The sequence below is a fragment of the Pan paniscus genome, chromosome 6, assembly GCF_029289425.2.
Source record: "Pan paniscus chromosome 6, NHGRI_mPanPan1-v2.0_pri, whole genome shotgun sequence".
In the NCBI taxonomy this organism is placed as follows: Eukaryota; Metazoa; Chordata; class Mammalia; order Primates; family Hominidae; genus Pan; species Pan paniscus.
This window is the reverse complement of record NC_073255.2, coordinates 90,769,156-90,787,696: the sequence shown is the minus strand read 5'-3', so window position 1 is coordinate 90,787,696 and position 18,541 is coordinate 90,769,156. Positions and strand designations below refer to the sequence as shown.

The window sequence follows — 18,541 nt, the reverse complement described above, 5'->3', positions numbered from 1 at the left end:
GAGCCAGGATGGGCTGGGGTCCCTCTGCACAGCTGCCCTCTGACTCCCGTGTCCCTGTCCCTAGGCCTACCTCCACTCCATGAACATCATCCACCGAGACCTCAACTCCCACAACTGCCTGGTCCGCGAGGTGAGTACCAGGGCCCCACGTGGCTGGGTGTCGGGAGACAGCAGGAGCCCATCCAATCCCAGCCTCAGGGCCTTCCCAGAACTGGAGGCCCCTCCATGTTGCCTCCATGACTTCAATTTGAGGTGGGGGTGGGGGGCAGCAGCCCATGGGGAAGAGCGCAGGGTCAGGAGGCAGACAGACCTGGGTTTGAGTCCTGTCTCTGCCACTGATTCACGGTGGACCATCAGAGTCCCAGGCTGGTAGGAGGGTCTCATAAATCAATGAAGGAGAAAGTGACATGTAAGCTGCAAAGGACCAGGACCGTGGTCTTCATAGAGCACAGCCCATGGCAGAGTGGCCATGGGCTACACCAGACAGCACCAGCATCTGGGGGCCACAGAGTGGGGGCATAGGCGTATGGGCTGGAGTGGTCAGGGCAGGCTTCCTGAAAGAGGAGGCTTGGCCGGGCACAGTGGCTCACACCTGTAATCCCAGCACTTTGGGAGGCCAAGGCAGGCGGATCACGAGGTCAGGAGATCAAGACCGTCCTGGCTAACATGGGCACTGTGGCTCACGCCTATAATCCCAACACTTTGGGAGGCCGAGGTGGGTGGATCACTTGAAGCCAGGAGTTCAAGACCAGCCTGGCCAACATGGCTAACACGGTGAAACCCCATCTCTACTAAAAATATAAAAAATTAGCCGGGTGTGGTGGCAGGTGCCTGTAGTCCCAGCTACTTGGGAGGCTGAAGCAGGAGAATGGTGTGAACCTGGGAGGCGGAACTTGCAGTGAGCCAAGATCACGCCACCACACTCCAGCCTGGGCGACAGAGCGAGACTCCATCTCAAAAAAAAAGAGGAGGCTTTAGGTGGATATTTAAGCAGGGGACGGGCAGGCAAAGAGCCCAGTGTCTAAGGATTGGCAAGGGAGGAGAGCCCGGTTCTCCACCGAAAGCACAGGAGCGAGTAACCATGCCCATCTGGAGAGGTGGTGTATTCGTGTCCTGGGGTTGCCATCATGAAGTACTGTGAACCAGATGGCTCAAAACAACAGAAATGTGCCGGGCACAGTGGCTCACACCTAAAATCCCAGCAATTTGGGAGGCCAAGGCAGGTGGATTGCTTGAGCTCAGGAGTTTGAGACCAGCCTGGGCAACATTATGAAAGCCCATCTCTGCCAAAAATACAAAACGGAATAGCCAGGCGTGGTGGCATAAGCCTATGGTCCCAACTACCTGGGAGGCTGAGGTGGGAGGATCACTTGAGCCTGGGAGGTAGAGGTTGCAGTGAGCCGAGATTGTGCTACTCTACTCCAGCCTGGGAGACAGAGCCAGACCCTGTCTCAAAAAACAAAACAAAACAAGGCCGGGCACTGTGGCTCACGCCTGTAATCCCAGCACTTTGGGAGGCCGAAGTGGGTGGATCACTTGAAGCCAGGAGTTCAAGACCAGCCTGGCCAACATGGCAAAACCCTGTTTCTACTAAAAATTCAAAAATTAGCAGGCATGGTGGCGCATGCCTGTAATCCCAGCTACTCGGGAGGCTGAGGCAGGAGAATTGCTTGAACCCAGGAGGCAGAGGTTGTAGTGAGCTGAGATTATGCCACTGCACTCCAGCCTGGGTGACACAGTCAGACACCGTCTCAAAAAAAAAAAGCATCACATGGCAAGAGGGGCTGACAAGAGACCCCCAAACTGACCATTATACAGACCCACTCTTGTGATAACTAACCTGGTCCCTCAATAACCCATTAATCTGTTAATTCATACAGAGCCCTCATGACCCAATCACCTCTTACAGGCCCTGCCTCTTAATACTGTTAGAGTCAGGCCAGGCATGGTGACATGGGCCTGTAGTCCCAGCTAGTTGGAAGGCTAGGTGGGAGGATCCCTTGAGTCCAGGAGGTAAATGTTACAGTGAGCTCTGATTGTGTCACTGCACTCCAGCCTGGGCAACAGAGCGAGCCCCCGTTTTTAAAACAGCAACAAGCCAGGCACAGTGGCTCACGCCTGTAATCCCAACACTTTGGGAGACTGAGGCAGGCAGATCACTTGAGGTCAGGAGTTCAAGACCAGCCTCACCAACACAGTGAGACCCCTCTCTACTAAAAATACAAAAATTAGCTGGGCGTGGTGGTGGGTGCCTGTAGTCTCAGCTACTCATGAGACTGAGGCAGAATTGCTTGAACCCGGGAGGTGGAGGTTGCTGTGAGCCGAGATCACGTCACTGCACTCCAGCAACAGAGTGGGACTCCATCTCAAAAAAAATAAAAAATAACAGAGATCTGTGTTGGCTTACACCTGTAATCCAAGCACTTTGGGAGTCCAAGGTGGGCAGATTGCTTGAGCCCAGGAGTTTGAGACCAGCCAGGCAACATGGCAAAAAAATAAAAAAATTTGTCTCTACAAAGAAATTAAAAAATTAGCTGGCATGGTGGTGAGTATCTATAGTACCAGCTACTCAGGAGGTGGAGGTGGGAGGATCGCTTGAGCCTGGGAAGTTGAGGCTGCAATGAGCTGTGTTTGTGCCACTGCACTCCAGCCTGGGCCACGGGAGGGAGACTCTGCCTCAAAAAAAAAAAAAAAAAAAAAAACCCGAAAAGCAAAAAACATAGACCTCACCTGCTTATTGGGAATATTCAAGATAAAATTAGGCCAGGCACGGTGGCTCATGCCTGTAATCCCAGCACTTTGGGAGGCCGACGTGGGCGGATCACGAGGTCAGGAGATCGAGACCATCCTGGCTAACACTGTGAAACCCCGTCTCTACTAAAAATACAAAAAATTAGCTGGGCGTGGTGGCAGGCGCCTGTAGTCCCAGCTACTTGGGAGGCTGAGGCAGGAGAATGGCGTGAACCTGGGAGGCAGAGCTTGCAGTGAGCTGAGATCGTGCCACTGCACTTCAACCTGGGCAACAGAGCAAGACTCCAACTCAAAAAAAAAAAAAAAGATAAAATTGGGCCAGGCATGGTGGCTTACTCCTGTAATCCCAGCACTTTGAAAGGCTGAGGCAGGTGGATCACTTGAGGCCAGAAGTTGAAGACCAGTCTGGGCAACATAGCAAGACCCTATCTCAATCAGTCAATCAACCTAAATAAATAGTAAATCTGGTGGCATGCCAAGCACAGGACCTGGGTCTATAATCAAAATTCCTGTCTTGATGGGCACAGTGGCTCACACCTGTAATCCCAGCACTTTGGTAGGCCACAGTGGGTGGATCACCTGAGATCAGGAGTTCGAAACCTGCCTAGCCAAGTATGGTGAAACCCGTCTTTACTAAAAATACAAAAATTAGCCAGGCATGGTGGCAGGCGCCTGTAATCCCAGCTACTCGGGAGGGTGAGGCAGGAGAATCGCTTGAACCTGGGAGGCGGAGGTTGCAGTGAGCCGAGATCACGCCACTGCCCTCCAGCCTGGGTGACAGAGCAAGACTCCATCTGAAAAAAAAAAAACAAAAGAATTCCTGTCTTCTCTCCGAAACAAAGCAGCATCAGTGCCCTCGCAGGTGGGAGGGAGCGCAGGTGGGAGGGAGCGCTTGCAGGAGGGAGCAGTGGGGCCGCCACGGTCTGGGGAGCAGGTGGGGAGGGGGCAGAGGGTGCAGCATGTGGTGGGAGGGAGGAAGCCACACTGCTATCTTCAGGTGCTTCCCACAGCTCCATTTGCAAAGAGCCGATGGGTTTGGGGAAGGAAGGGGTCCCCACCCTGTGCCAATACAGCGTATCAGAGGTATGTTCTCTGGGCTGTCTACGGGTTGGCTTGGGGTCCTGGGGAGGGGCAGGCCAAGCGGGCAGTACCAGGATCGGGTCCCAGCGTGACCCGGCTTCACCTTCCCAGAACAAGAATGTGGTGGTGGCTGACTTCGGGCTGGCGCGGCTCATGGTGGACGAGAAGACTCAGCCTGAGGGCCTGCGGAGCCTCAAGAAGCCAGACCGCAAGAAGCGCTACACCGTGGTGGGCAACCCCTACTGGATGGCGCCTGAGATGATCAACGGTGAGTGGTTCAGCCCTGCCCATCATGGCCCTCACGGGAAGCCATGGGGGAGCCCAGCAGAGCTGTAACCTCCCGAGCCCCTGGCCCCTCCCAGCCTCCTTGGCTCTTCAGTTACCCTATGGGTCCTGTTGCTCCTATAACACACTTAGTGGCAGCCAGGCATGGTGGCTCACGCCTGTAATCCCAGCACTTTGGGAGGCTGAGGCGAGTGGATCACCTGAGGTCAGTAGTTGGAGACCAGCCTAGCCAACATGGTGAAACCCCCGTTCTTTACTAAAAATACAAAAATTAGCTGGGCATGGTGGCGGTTTCCTGTAATCCCAGCTACTAGGGAAGCTGAGGCAGGAGAATCGCTTGAACCTGGGAGGCAGAGGTTGCAGTGAGCCGAGATCGCGCCATTACACTCCAGCCTGGGTGACGAGCGAAACTCCATCTCAAAAAATAAATAAATAGAAGACACTTAGTGGCTTAAATAAATGATCATACAGTTCTGGAGTCCGAAGTCCAGCGTCAGCCTCACCGGGCTGAAATCAAGGCGCCGGCAGGGTGAGCTCCTTCTGCAGGCTCCGTGGCACCTGTTTCCTGACCTTTTCTGGCTCGTGGAGGCTTCCTCATTCCTCCTGTTGCTGCCCCCTCCTCTGTCTTCAGGGCTGGCTGCAAAGCATCTTCTCTTCTCTGATCTCTGCATCCATCCTCGCATCTCTTTCCCTGGCTCTAACCTTCCTCCTTTTTTTTTTTTTTTTAAAGAGGGTCTCACTCTGTTGCTCAGGCTGGAGTGCAGTGGTGCCACCATAGCTCACTGCAGCCTCAACCTTCTGGGCTCAAACTGTCATCCCACCCCAGCCTCCTGAATAGCTGGGACCACAAGCATGCAACACCACACCCAGCTAATTTTTTTATTTTTTATTTTTTATTTTTTTCTGAGACAGAGTCTCGCTGTGTCTCCCAGGCTAGAGTGCAGTGGTGTGATCTCAGCTCACTGCAAGCTCCGCCTCCTGGGTTCACGCCATTCTCCTGCCTCAGCCTCCAGAGTAGCTGGGACTACAGGCGCCCGCCAACACGCCTGGCTAATTTTTTGTATTTTTAGTAGAAACGGGGTTTCACCGTGTTAGCCAAGATGGTGTCGATCTCCTGACCTCGTGATCCGCCCGTCTCGGCCTCCCAAAGTGCTGGGATTACAGGCGTGAGCCACCGCGCCTGGCCAATTTTTTAAATTTTTAATAGAGACGGGGGTCTCACTATGTTGCCCAGGCTGGTCTCAAACTCCTGGCTTCAGGCGATCCTCCTGCCTTGACCTTTCAAAGTGCTGGGATTCCAGGCATGAGCCACCATGGCCCTCCATCCTTCTGATAGGGACCCTTATGGTGACATTGGGCCCACCTGGATAATCCAAAAGCAGCCCTCCATCTCAAGACCCTCAACTTAATCCCATCTGCAGAGTCCGATGGAAGGTAGGACGTATACAAGTCCCAGGGATCAGGACGCAGTCATCTTTGGGGATCATAGTTCTGCCTCCCACAGGGTCTGCTTCCCTCAGTCCATTTCTTTGCTGTCAATGGTCCTATATATGCCCAGATTATAGGTTATAAAGTCCTTCTACAAGCAGGTGACACATGAACACAGGTTCAGGGCAGGCAGACCCCAGCCATCACCTCATCATAGTTAACCTAGTTAAATTAGCCTGGCATGTGGCATGGTGCCTAATGCCTGTGGTCCCAGCTACTCAGGAAGCCAAAGCGGGAGATTTACTTGAGCCAAGGAGATCAAGGCTGCAGTGAGCTATGATCATACCACTGCCTTCTAGCCTGGGCAACGGAGTGAGACCCTGTCTCAAGAAAACAAAAAATAGGCCAGGCACAGTGGCTCACACCTGTAATTCCAGCACTTTGGGAGGCTGAAGCAGGCGGATTGCTTGAGGCCAGGAGTTTGAGACCAGCCTGGCCAACATGGTGAAACCCTGTCTCTAATAAAAATACAAAAATTACCCGGGTGTGGTGGCACAGCTACTAGGGAGGCTGAGGCAGGAGAATCACTTGAACCCAGGAGCAGAGGTTACATTGGGCCAAGATTGCACCACTGCACTCCAGCCTGGGCGACAGAGGAAGACTGTGTCTCAAAAAGAAAAAAAAAAAAAAACCTGCCTGTAATCCCAGCACTTTGGGAGGCTGAGGTAGGCGGATCACGAGGTCAAGAGATTGAGACCATCCTGGTCAACATGATGAAACCCCGTCTCTACTAAAAATACAAAAAAATTAGCTGGGCGTGGTGGCACGCGTCTGTAGTCCCAGCTACCCGGGAGGCTGAGGCAGGAGAATGATGTGAACCCAGGAGGCGGAGCTTGCAGTGAGCCGAGATCGCACCACTGTACTCTAGCCTGACGACAGAGTGGGACTCTGTGTCACACACACACACACACACACACACACACACACACAGAGTTAACATAGCCCCCAAAGAAGACTATAAAACAGTCTTAGTGGCCGGGCGCAGTGGTTCACGCTTGTAATCCCAGCACTTTGGGAGGCCGAGGCAGGTGGATCATGAGGTCAGGAGTTTGAGACCAGCCTGGCCAACACAGTGAAACCCCATCTCTACTAAAAATACAAAAATTAGCTGGACATGGTGTCGGGCGCCCGTAATCCCAGCTACTCAGGAGGCTGAGGCAGGAGAGTTGCTTGAACCCAGGAGGCAGAGGCAGAAGAGTTGCTTGAACCCAGGAGGCAGAGGTTGCAGTGGGCGACAGAGCAAGACTCTGTCTCAAACAACAAAAAAGTCTTAGTGTTTCCTATGTTTAGGGATTAGTGTGAGGATTAAAGGTTGTAAACTCATTTCCACCTAGTTGGCATTCAGTAAATGAGAATTGGCATTTAGTACTAATTGTTTTGGGTATTTTGTTTTTTGTTTTTTGTTTTTTCTGAGACCGAGTCTTGCTCTGTCATCCAGGCTAGAGTGCATGGTGCGATCTCGGCTCACTGCAAGCTCCGCCTCCCGGGTTCACACCATTCTCCTGCCTCAGCCTCCCGAGTAGCTGGGACTACAGGCGCCCGCCACCACGCCTGGCTAATTTTTTGTATTTTTAGTAGAGACGGGGTTTCACCATGGTCTCGATCTCCTGACCTCGTGATCCACCCGCCTCAGCCTCCCAAAGTGCTGGGATTACAGGTGTGAGCCACCGTGCCGGCCAGTTTTTTGTTTTTGAGATGGAGTCTTGCATTGTCACCCAGGCTGGAGTACAGTGGCGTGATCTCGGCTCACTGCAACCTCCACCTCCTGGGTTCAAGTGATTCTCCTGCCTCAGTTTCCCGAGTAGCTGGGATTACAGGCACCTGCCACCATGCCTGGCTAATTTTTCTATTTTTAGTAGAGATGGGGTTTCACCATGTTGGCCAGGCTGATCTTGAACTCCTGACCTCAGGTGATCCGCCCGCCTGGGCCTCCCAAAGTGCTGGGATTACAGGTGTGAACCACTGTGCCCGGCCATGTACCGATTATTTTTAACATCATTAAGTAGCTGGTATCATTCCCATTTTACAATAAGGAAACTGAGGCTCAGAGAGTCTGTGTCAGTTTCCTGAGGTTGCTGTAATAAATTGTTAGAAACTTGATTATTTAAAACAGCAGAAAATGGTCAGGCACAGTGGCTCACACCTGTAATCCCAGCACTTTGGGAGGCCGAGGCGGGCAGATCACTGGAGGTCAGGAGTTCGAGACCAGCCTGGCCAACATGGTGAAACACCATCTCTACTAAAAGTACAAAAATTAGCTGGGCATGGTGGCGGGCGCCTGTAATCCCAGCTACTCGGGAAATTGAGGCAGGAGAATCGCTTGAACCCAGGAGGCAGAGGTTGCAGTGAGCCACAATCGTACCACTGCACTCTTGCCTGGGCGACAAAGCAAGACTCCATCTCAAAATAAAATAAACAGCAGAAATTTATTCCCTCTTAGTTTTGGAAGCCAGAAGGTTGAAATCCAACAGGGCTGCGCTCCCTCCAGGGCGATCTAGGGGAGAATGCATTCCTTGCCTCTTCCACCTTCTGGTTGTTTTGCAATCCTGGGCTTGTGGCCGCATCACTCCAGTCTCCACCCCTGTCTTCACAGGGCCACCTCCTCCTCTTCTGCTGTGTCTTCTCTGTGTCTCTCTCAAGAGGGCATTTGCAGTGGCATTTGGGGCCCACCCAGATCATCCAGCATCATCTCATCTCCAGATCCTTAACTTAATCCCATCTGCAAAAGACCCTTTTTCTGACCCAGTAAGATTCACAGATTCCAGAGACCTGACATGGTTCCCTTTTGGGACCAGCACAGAGTTCATGACTTGTGCAAAGTCACGCAGCTGATCAGTGCCTCGAACTCCTTGTCCAGGGCTCTGCCCCTTGCTCCTCAGAGCTCCCAAAGGCTTGCTCAGACCTGGTGGGGTTGGGGGAAAGAGCCTAAGCCTGGGTTCCCATAGAGGTTGCCGGCATCTGCCTCCTGGGCCTGGACCTCCCGGCCGGGGCATCCTCCCAGCTGGCCTGGTCCCCTGCCTTTTGGCATCCCTGGCACCCCCATGTGTTCATCTGCTGACAGTCGGTCTCTTTATCCAGGCCGCAGCTATGATGAGAAGGTGGATGTGTTCTCCTTTGGGATCGTCCTGTGCGAGGTAGGTCCAGGGTTGGGTAGCAGCGGTGTTGAGGCCTGGGCTCCTCCCCACTCACCCAGGCTGCAGGCTCAGCATCTGCAAGGGCCTCATGCCAGGAAGGCTGCCCACAGCAAGGCATGGGCTGGCCCCCATGGGGTACTGCAGTCAGGCTGCAGCCAGGCCCAGTGCCACCTGCCCTCAAACCACCTGGATGGCACCCAGATGCCCAGGCTGAGGGCCCCCTGGAGTAACTGCTGGGCCTTGTACTGGACAGATCATCGGGCGGGTGAACGCAGACCCTGACTACCTGCCCCGCACCATGGACTTTGGCCTCAACGTGCGAGGATTCCTGGACCGCTACTGCCCCCCAAACTGCCCCCCGAGCTTCTTCCCCATCACCGTGCGCTGTTGCGATCTGGACCCCGAGAAGAGGTGAGTGGGGTGGGGCCCTGGCCTGGGAGACGGTGGGGCCGATTCCCGGGAGAGCCAGACCCACCGTTCCCCACCCACCTGTCACCCAGGCCATCCTTTGTGAAGCTGGAACACTGGCTGGAGACCCTCCACATGCACCTGGCCGGCCACCTGCCACTGGGCCCACAGCTGGAGCAGCTGGACAGAGGTTTCTGGGAGACCTACCGGCGCGGCGAGAGCGGACTGCCTGCCCACCCTGAGGTCCCCGACTGAGCCAGGGCCACTCAGCTGCCCCTGTCCCCACCTCTGGAGAATCCACCCCCACCAGATTCCTCCGCGGGAGGTGGCCCTCAGCTGGGACAGTGGGGACCCAGGCTTCTCCTCAGAGCCAGGCCCTGACTTGCCTTCTCCCACCCCGTGGACCGCTTCCCCTGCCTTCTCTCTGCCGTGGCCCAGAGCCGGCCCAGCTGCACACACACACCATGCTCTCGCCCTGCTGTAACCTCTGTCTTGGCAGGGCTGTCCCCTCTTGCTTCTCCTTGCATGAGCTGGAGGGCCCGTGTGAGTTACGCCCCTTTCCACACGCCGCTGCCCCAGCAACCCTGTTCACGCTCCACCTGTCTGGTCCATAGCTCCCTGGAGGCTGGGCCAGGAGGCAGCCTCCGAACCATGCCCCATATAACGCTTGGGTGCGTGGGAGGGCGCACATCAGGGCAGAGGCCAAGTTCCAGGTGTCTGTGTTCCCAGGAACCAAATGGGGAGTCTGGGGCCCGTTTTCCCCCCAGGGGGTGTCTAGGTAGCAACAGGTATCGAGGACTCTCCAAACCCCCAAAGCAGAGAGAGGGCTGATCCCATGGGGCGGAGGTCCCCAGTGGCTGAGTAAGCAGCCCCTTCTCTCGCTTTAGGTCTTTTTTTTGTTTCTTTCTTAAAGCCACTTTAGTGAGAAGCAGGTACCAAGCCTCAGGGTGAAGGGGGTCCCTTGAGGGAGCGTGGAGCTGCGGTGCCCTGGCCGGCGATGGGGAGGAGCCGGCTCGGGCAGTGAGAGGATAGGCACAGTGGACGGGGCAGGTGTCCACCAGCAGCTCAGCCCCTGCAGTCATCTCAGAGCCCCTTCCCGGGCCTCTCCCCCGAGGCTCCCTGCCCCTCCTCATGCCCCTCTGTCCTCTGCGTTTTTTCTGTGTAATCTATTTTTTAAGAAGAGTTTGTATTATTTTTTCATACGGCTGCAGCAGCAGCTGCCAGGGGCTTGGGATTTTATTTTTGTGGCGGGCGGGGGTGGGAGGGCCATTTTGTCACTTTGCCTCAGTTGAGCATCTAGGAAGTATTAAAACTGTGAAGCTTTCTCAGTGCACTTTGAACCTGGAAAACAATCCCGACAGGCCCGTGGGACCATGACTTAGGGAGGTGGGACTCACCCACCCCCATCCAGGAACCGTGACGTCCAAGGAACCAAACCCAGACGCAGAACAATAAAATAAATTCCGTACTCCCCACCCAGGTCCTGCGTGGCGATGTGTGTCTGGGGCCCTGGGGAAATAGTCAAGGTAAGAGGAGTTAGTCTTCCCTGACCAGAAGACAAGGATGAGTGTGGTGGCTCATGCCCGTGATCCCAGCACTCTGGGAGGCTGAGACAGGACGATCCCTTAAGCCCAGGAGTTCAAGACCAGTCTGGACAACATAGTGAGATCCTGTCTCTACAAAATTTTTTTTAAAATTAGTTGGGCAGAGGCCAGGTGTGGTGGCTCATGCCTGTAATCCCAGCACTTTGGGAGGCAGAGGCGGGTGGATCACCTGAAGTTAGGAGTTCAAGACCAGCCTGGCCAACATGGTGAAAACTCGTCTCTACTAAAAATACAAAAATTAGCCGGGCGTGGTGACACATGCCTGTAGTCCTAGCTACTTGGGAGACTGAGGCAGGAGAATCGCTTGAACCCAAAAGGCAGAGGTTGCAGTGAGCCGAGGTGGTGCCATTCCACTCCAGCCTGGGCAACAGAGCGAGACTTTGTCTCCAAAAAAAAAAAAAAAATTGGCAGGCCAGGCACAGTGGCTCACACCTGTAATCCCAGCCCTCTGGGAGGCCGAGGCAGGAGGATCTCCTGAGGTCAGGAGTTTGAGAACAGCCTGACTGACATAGTGAAACCCCATCTCTACTAACAATACAAAATTAGCCAGGTGTGATGGCACATGCCTGAAATCCCAGCTATTTGGGGGGCTGAGGCAGGAGAATTGCTTGAACCCAGGAGGCAGAGGTTGCAGTGAGCCGAGATTGCACCATTGCACCCCAGCCTGGGCAACAAGAGCGAAACTCCATCTCAAAAAAAAAAAAAAAAAAAATTAGTTGGGCATGGTGGCATGCACCTATAGTCCCAGCTACTCAGGAGGCTGAGGTGGGAGGATTCTTTGAGCCCAAGAGATCAAGGCTGCAGTGAGCCATGTTTGCACCTCTGCACTCCAGCCTGGGCAACAAAACAAGACTCTGTCTCAAAAAAAAAAAAAAAAAAGGCAGGGATGGAGGGGGGAAGAGAGCGCAGCCCAGTTTTATGTGGAGCTGAGGTGGTGGCCCAGCCAGGACAAGTGAAGAGTCTTCAAAAGCTGGGTTTGGAGGGCCGCGCATATTCCGGAGGTACTGCTTTCATACTTAAATGTTTTCTTGTAAAACTCACACCTGTAATCCCAGCACTTTGGGAGGCCAAGGTGGGCGGATCATCTGAGGTCGGGGGTTCAAGACCAACCTGACCAACATGGAGAAACCCCGTCTACTAAAAATACAAAAAATTAGCCAGGTGTGGTGACACATGCCTGTAATCCCAGCTACTGGGGAGGCTGAGGTAGGAGAATTGCTTGAACCTGGGAGGTGGAAGTTGTGGTGAGCTGAGATCGTGCCATTACACTTCAGCCTGGGCAACAAGAGCAAAACTCCATCTCAAACAAAACTAAACTAAACTAAAGGGTTCTATCGAGAAGATGGGCTGCACGTGATGGCTCACACCTAGAATACCAGCGCTTCAGGAGGCCGAGGTGGAAGGATCACTTGAGGCCAGGAGTTCAAGATCAGCCTGGGCAACATAGCAAGACCCTGTTTTTACCCAAAAAATAAAAAAATTACCCAGATGCTGTGGTGTGTGCCTGTAGTACCAGCTACTGAGAGGCTGAGGCAGGAGGATCGCTTGAGCCTGGGAGGTCAAGGCTGCAGTGAGCTGTGATCGTGCCACTGCACTCCAGCCTGGGTGACACAGCAAGACCTTGTCTCAAAAATAAATAAAACATTTTAAAAACACACTAGGTATTGCAAATACAGGGCATTTAATTTGGTTTTTTGTTTCTGTTTTGTTGTTGTTTTGAGACAGGTCTCACTCTGTCACCCAGGCTGGACAGCAGTGGCACAGTCATGGCTCACTGCAGCCTCAACATCCCAGGGTTGAGTAATCCTCCCACCTCAGCTTCTCAGGTAGCTGAGACTATAGATACACGCCACTACACCAAGTTAATTTAAAGAAAAAAAATTTGAGAGGCCAGGCGCAGTGGCTCACGCCTGTAATCCCGACACTTTGGGAGGCCGAGGCAGGCGGATCACCTGAGGTCAGGAGTTCAAGACCAGCCTGGCCAACATGGTGAAACCCCATCTCTACTAAAAATACAAAAATTAGCCAGGTGTGGTGGCAGGCGCCTGTAATCCCAGCTACTCGGGAGGCTGTGACAGAAGAATCACTTGAACCTGGGAGGCGGAGGTTGCAGTTAGCCGAGATCATGCCATTGCACTCCAGCCTGGGTGACAAGAGTGAAACTGCCTCTCAAAAAAAAAGTTTAGAGGCAAGGTCTCACTTTCTTCTCTAGGCTGGCCTCAAACTCCTGGGCTCAAGCAGTCTCCTGGGCCTCCCAAAGTGCTGGGATTACAGGCATGAGACTCCATGCTCAGCCACATTTAATACGAGAATTTTTTTGTTTTGTTTTTTTGGTTTTTTTTTTTTGAGATGGAGTCTCGCACTGTCACCTAGGCTACAGCTCAGTGGCACGATCTCCGCTCACTGCAAGCTCTGCCTTCCGGGTTCACACCATTCTCCTGCCTCAGCCTCCCGAGTAGCTGGGACTACAGGCACCCGCCACCACGCCCGGCTAATTTTTTTCTATTTTTAGTAGAGACGGGGTTTCACCATGTAAGCCAGGATAGTCTTGATCTCCTGACCTCATGATCTGCCCATCTTGGCCTCCCAAAGTGCTGGGATTACAGGCGTGAGCCACTGCACCCAGCCAATACGAGGAAATTTTTACATGGCTGTTGAAAGACAGAGGAAAGGCCAAAAGTGGACACTTAGGTAACCCAGAGATGATTGCAGGAGAGAGCTACCACCCTCGGTGGGGGGATTGAAGGGGAGAGGTGATCACTTGAGTTACCTAATGTTGCATAGGGAAGTCACCTCTCAACTTGGTTGCTTAAAGTAACAGGGATCACTCATTGCTCACGATTTCTGTTTTTTTTTTTTTTTTTTTTTTGAGACGGAGTCTCGCTCTATCGCCCAGGCTGGAGTGCAGTGGCGCAATCTTGGCTCACTGCAAGCTCCGCCTCCCGGGTTCACGCCATTCTCCTGCCTCAGCCTCCCAAGTAGCTGGGACTACAGGCGCCCGCCACCACACCTGGCTAATTTTTTGTATTTTTAGTAGATACAGGGTTTCACCGTGTTAGCCAGGATGGTCTCGAACTCCTGACCTCATGATCCGCCTGCCTTGGCCTCCCAAAGTGTTGAGATTACAGGCGTGAGCCACCGCGCCCAGCTTGATTTCTGTTTGTCAAGAATTTGGGAGTCATTTGGGTGGGGGATTTGTATGTGGGGGTCTCTCCTGGGGCTGCAGTCCTTTGAGGGTGTAACTGGGGCTGAAGTTCCCTTCCAAGAACCCTCATATGTGGCTCACTCACATGGCAGGCAATTTGGTGCTAGCAGTTGATTCTACAGAGAAAAACGGGCTTGAGCCAATGTGCTACAAGCCAATACTATGACACCAGGCTTTTGGTTTTTTGTTTTTATGATTTATGTATGTATTTTTTTTTTTTTTTTTTGAGACAGAATCTCATTCTGTCACCCAGGCTGCAGTGCAGTGGCACAATCTCGGCTCACTGCAAGCTCCACCTCCCAGGTTAAAGGGATTCTCATGCCTCAGCCTCCCTAGTAGCTGGGACTATAGGCGTGCACCACCATGCCTGGCTAATTTTTGTACCTTTAGTAGAGACAGGGTTTCACTATGTTGGCCAGACTGGTCTCAAACTCCCGACCTCAAGTGATCCACCTGCCTCAGCCTCTCAAAGTGCTGGGATTACAGGTGCAGGCAACCATGACTGGCCGTTTTTTTTTGTTTTTAAAGTTGGGGTCTCGCTATGTTGTCCCAGCTGGTCTTGAACTCCAAGGCTCAAGTGATCCTCCTGCCTCGACCTCCCAAAGTGCTAGGCTTACAGTCATGAGCCACCATGCCCAGCTGACGCCAGGCTTTTGAGAAAAGAATAGCTTTATTGCAAGTCAACCAGTAAGGAGACAGAAGTCTAGCTCAAATCTGTCCCCCTGTGCCGGCTTTAAGGCGGTAATTTTATTAGGAAAGGTTTAGGGGGTGGATTCTGAGATTAGGTGATTGGTGGAAGCAAAGGGGAGACCTGGAAAGTGCTCAGGCATGCGCAGTTCCCTCTTCATGTTATCTCATGGGGGGCATGTGCAAATTCCGGGGGTGGTTAGTATGTAACATGCACTGGAAATTCGGGCTGTGACATCAGCAAGCTTGTTCTGTGCAAACTGCAGTTGGCCATATTGGTCCCAATCTATTTCAGCCAGCGTGTTAATCCCACCAGCAGATGAATTTCAGCATTTCTGCAAGTCGTTTCTTTTTTTATCTGCCATCCTGCAAACTGGAAAATTTCTGCTAGTCACTGGTTTCTTTAACTCTTTGGGGCACGGTTTCACTGGTAGGAGGCCTCAGTTTATCCCATGGGCCTCTCCATAGGGCTACTTCAGAGTCCCCACGGCAGCCTCCAGAATGAATATCCCAAGAGAGAAAAGAAAAGTGCCACTAGGGGCCGGGTGTGGTGGCTCACGCCTGTATTCCCAGCACTTTGGAAGTCTGAGGCAGGAGGATCCCTTGAGCCCAGAAGTTCAAGCCAGCCTGGGCAATGTAGGGAGACCCCATCTCTACTAAAAAAAAAAAAAAAAAAAGAATTTAGGCTGGGCGTGGTGGCTCACGCCTGTAATCCCAGCACTTTGGGAGGCCGAGGCAGGCGGATCACGAGGTCAGGAGTTCTAGACCAGCCTGGCCAAGATGGTGAAACCCTGTCTCTACTAAAAATACAAAAATTAGCCAGGCACGGTGGCGGGCGCCTGTAATCCCAGCTACTCAGGAAGCTGAGGCAGGAGAATTGCTTCAACCTGGGAGGCGGAGGTTGCAGTGAGCCAAGATCGTGCCACTGTACCCCAGCCTGGGTGACAAAGCAAGACTCCATCTCAAAAAAAAAAAAAAAAAAGAAAGAAAGAAAGAAATTAGCTGGGTATGGTAGCACACACCTGTGGTCCCAGCTATTTGGGAGGCCAAGGCAGGAGGATTGGTTGAGCCCAGAAGGTCAAGGCTACAATGAGCTGGATTGTACCATTGCACTCCAGCCTGGGCAACAGAGTAAGACGCCATCTCAAAAAAAGAAAAGAGGCCAGGTGCAGTGGATCATGCCTGTAATCCCAACATTGTGGGAGGCCAAGACAGGATCCCTTGAGGCCAGGAGTTTGAGACCAGCCTGGCCAACTTGGTAAAACCCTGTCTCTACCAAAAAATACAAAAATTAGCTGGGCGTGGTGGCCCACTCCTGTAATCCCACCTACTTGGGAGGCTGAGGCGGGAGAATCACTTGAACCTGGGAGGCAGAGGTTACAGTGAGCCGAGACTGCGCTATTGCACTCCAGCCTGAGCGACAGAGCGAGACTCCATCTCAAAAAAAAAGAAAAAAATTACAGCTAGCCAACTGCCCACAAGCGCAGCTCTGGGTGCATTGCTTATGAATTAACTCCTGCTTTGCAAGGAGCAGCTCTGGTTCAATAAAAGATTGCTGTGTAACACCACCAGCTTACCCTTGAATTCTTTGAGTGAAACCAAAAACCCTCCCAGGCTAATCCACAATTTGGGGGCTTAGCTATATGCCTGTATCGGTACTAATTGTCTTCATTATTGTAGCTTTGTCTTAACTTTTGAAATTGAGAAATGTGAGCCTTCCAACTTTGTTTTTCTTTTTCTAGACTGTTTTGGCTATTTGAAGTCCCTTGAATTTCCACAAGAATTTTTTTTTTTAAGTGCCGAGATAGCTCACTGCAACCTCTGCCTCCCAGGTTCAAGCAATTCTCCCAACTTAGCCTCCCAAGTAGCTGGGACTAGAGGCATGCACCACCATGCTAATTTTTGTGTTTTTAGTAGAGATGGGGTTTCACCATGTTGTCCAGGCTGGTCTCGAACTCCTTGCCTCAAGTGATCCACCCACCTCAGGCTCCCAAAGTGCTGGGATTATAGATGTGAGCCACCATGCCCAGCCTCCACATGAATTTTTAGGATGAGCTTGTCAATTTCTGAAAACAAGCCAGCTGAGGATTTGTTTGTTTAGACACAAGATGTCACTCTGTCACCCAGACTGGAGTGCAGTGGCACAACTCCTAGCTCACTGCAGCCTGGAACCCCTAGGCTCAAGTGATCCTCTCATCTCAGCCTCCTGAGTACCAGGGAATACAGACACATGCCACCATGCCCTGCTAATTTTTTAATTTTTGTAGTGACATGGTCTCAAACTCCTGCCCTACCAGGCTGATCTTTTTTTTTTTTTGAGATGGACTCTCACTCTGTCGCCCAGGCTGGAGTGCAATGGCGCGACCTCGCCTCACTGCAACCTCTGCCTCCTGGGTTCAAGCGATTCTCCTCCCTCAGCCTCCCGAGTAGCTGGTGGGCATGGGCGCCTGCCACCATGCCCGGCTAATTTTTCATATTTTTAGTAGAGATGGGGTTTCACCATGTTGGCCAGGCTGGTCTCGAACTCCTGGCCTCAAGTGATCCTCCTGCCTCAGCCTCCCACAGCACTGGAATTACAGGCATGAGCCACTGTTCCCGGTCCAGCTGAGGATTTTGACAGGGATTGGTTTATGTCTATATGTGAACTGGGGAGTATTGGAATATTGACATCGTAATAATATTAAGTCTCTCAGGCCAGGCATGGTGGCTCACACCTGTAATCCCAGCACTTTGGGAGCTCGAGGCAGGTGGATCAATTGAGGTCAGGAGTTCAAGACCAGCCTGGCCAATATGGCGAAACCCCGTCTCTGCTAAAAATACAAAAATTAGCCAGGTGTGGTGGTGTGTGCCTGTAGTTCCAGCTACTTGGGAGGCCGAGGCAAGAGGATCACTTGAACCTGGTAGGCAGAGGTGGCAGTGAGCCTAGATTGCACCACTGCACTCCAGACTGGGTGAAAGAGCAAGGCTCTGTCTCAAAAAAAAAAAAAAAAAAAAAGGAAGAAGGAGGAGGAGGAGGGGGAGAAGGAGAAGGAGAAGGAAGGAAGGAGGAAGGAGGAAGAAGAAGAAATACCTGAAACTGGGTAATTTTTTTTTGAGAAAGGATCTTGCTCTGTTGCCCAGGCTGGAGTGCAGTGGCACAATCTTGGCTCACTGCAACAACCACCTCCTGGGTTCAAGCGATTCTTATGCCTCAGCCTCCTGAGTAGCTGGAATTGAGATGTGCACACCACGCCCAGCTAATTTTTATATTTTTAGTAGAGACGGGGTTTCATCATGTTGGCCAGGCTGGTCTCGAACCCCTGACCTCAGGTGATCAACCCGCCTCAGCCTCCCAAGTGCTGCAATTACAGGCGTGTGAGCCACTGCGCCCGGCTTCAAAAATACCATTTAATGGCTGACAATTACTTGCCCTGAAATGTGAAACAAAATTCATTTACTACATTGTTTTTAAGATAGCACCTGACCTTCAGTAATCGGAAATAATGATTTCCTGTAAATAAAAACCACTGCAGTGCTTTTAGTGATTAGTGTACATAGAGTTTTTCCCCTGGCTGTGACATCATATTATTAAAAGCATTAAGCACCTGGAATTCATGCTGTAGTTGATTTATAAGTTACATAATGTACAAAGCTCCTTTTATAAGAATGTTTTGTGGTGACAATTACTTCAAAACCCAATTACATTCAAATAATCTAATAGCTCATGCTTTGGCAATTATAGAAGTGTGATTTTGACACATAGAAATTTTATGAGGTTAGCAAATAAAAAACGCTATAAAAGAGGTGAACAATGGTTCCTCTGTTTAAATTTAGAGTGCAGCAATATTTAGGTAATATTTTTCAGTTAATATAATCAGCCTAGAATATAGCATTGTAAATCATACAGTGTTTTAGAAATA

General features: G+C 51.9%; 1 protein-coding gene across 1 annotated transcript in view; it reads left to right on the top strand.

Moving 5' to 3' along the window:
* Positions 1-10,626, top strand: part of LIMK1 (LIM domain kinase 1) — a 38,717-nt gene extending 28,091 nt beyond the window's left edge. Inside the window, exons 12-16 of the mRNA XM_034951379.4 lie at positions 65-130; positions 3,943-4,099; positions 8,683-8,738; positions 8,992-9,149; positions 9,239-10,626. Of these exons, the coding sequence (XP_034807270.1) occupies positions 65-130; positions 3,943-4,099; positions 8,683-8,738; positions 8,992-9,149; positions 9,239-9,401 (600 nt within the window). The 3' untranslated portion in view covers positions 9,402-10,626. The remainder of the gene's footprint in view (positions 1-64; positions 131-3,942; positions 4,100-8,682; positions 8,739-8,991; positions 9,150-9,238) is intronic.
* The last annotated feature ends 7,915 nt before the right edge of the window (positions 10,627-18,541 follow it).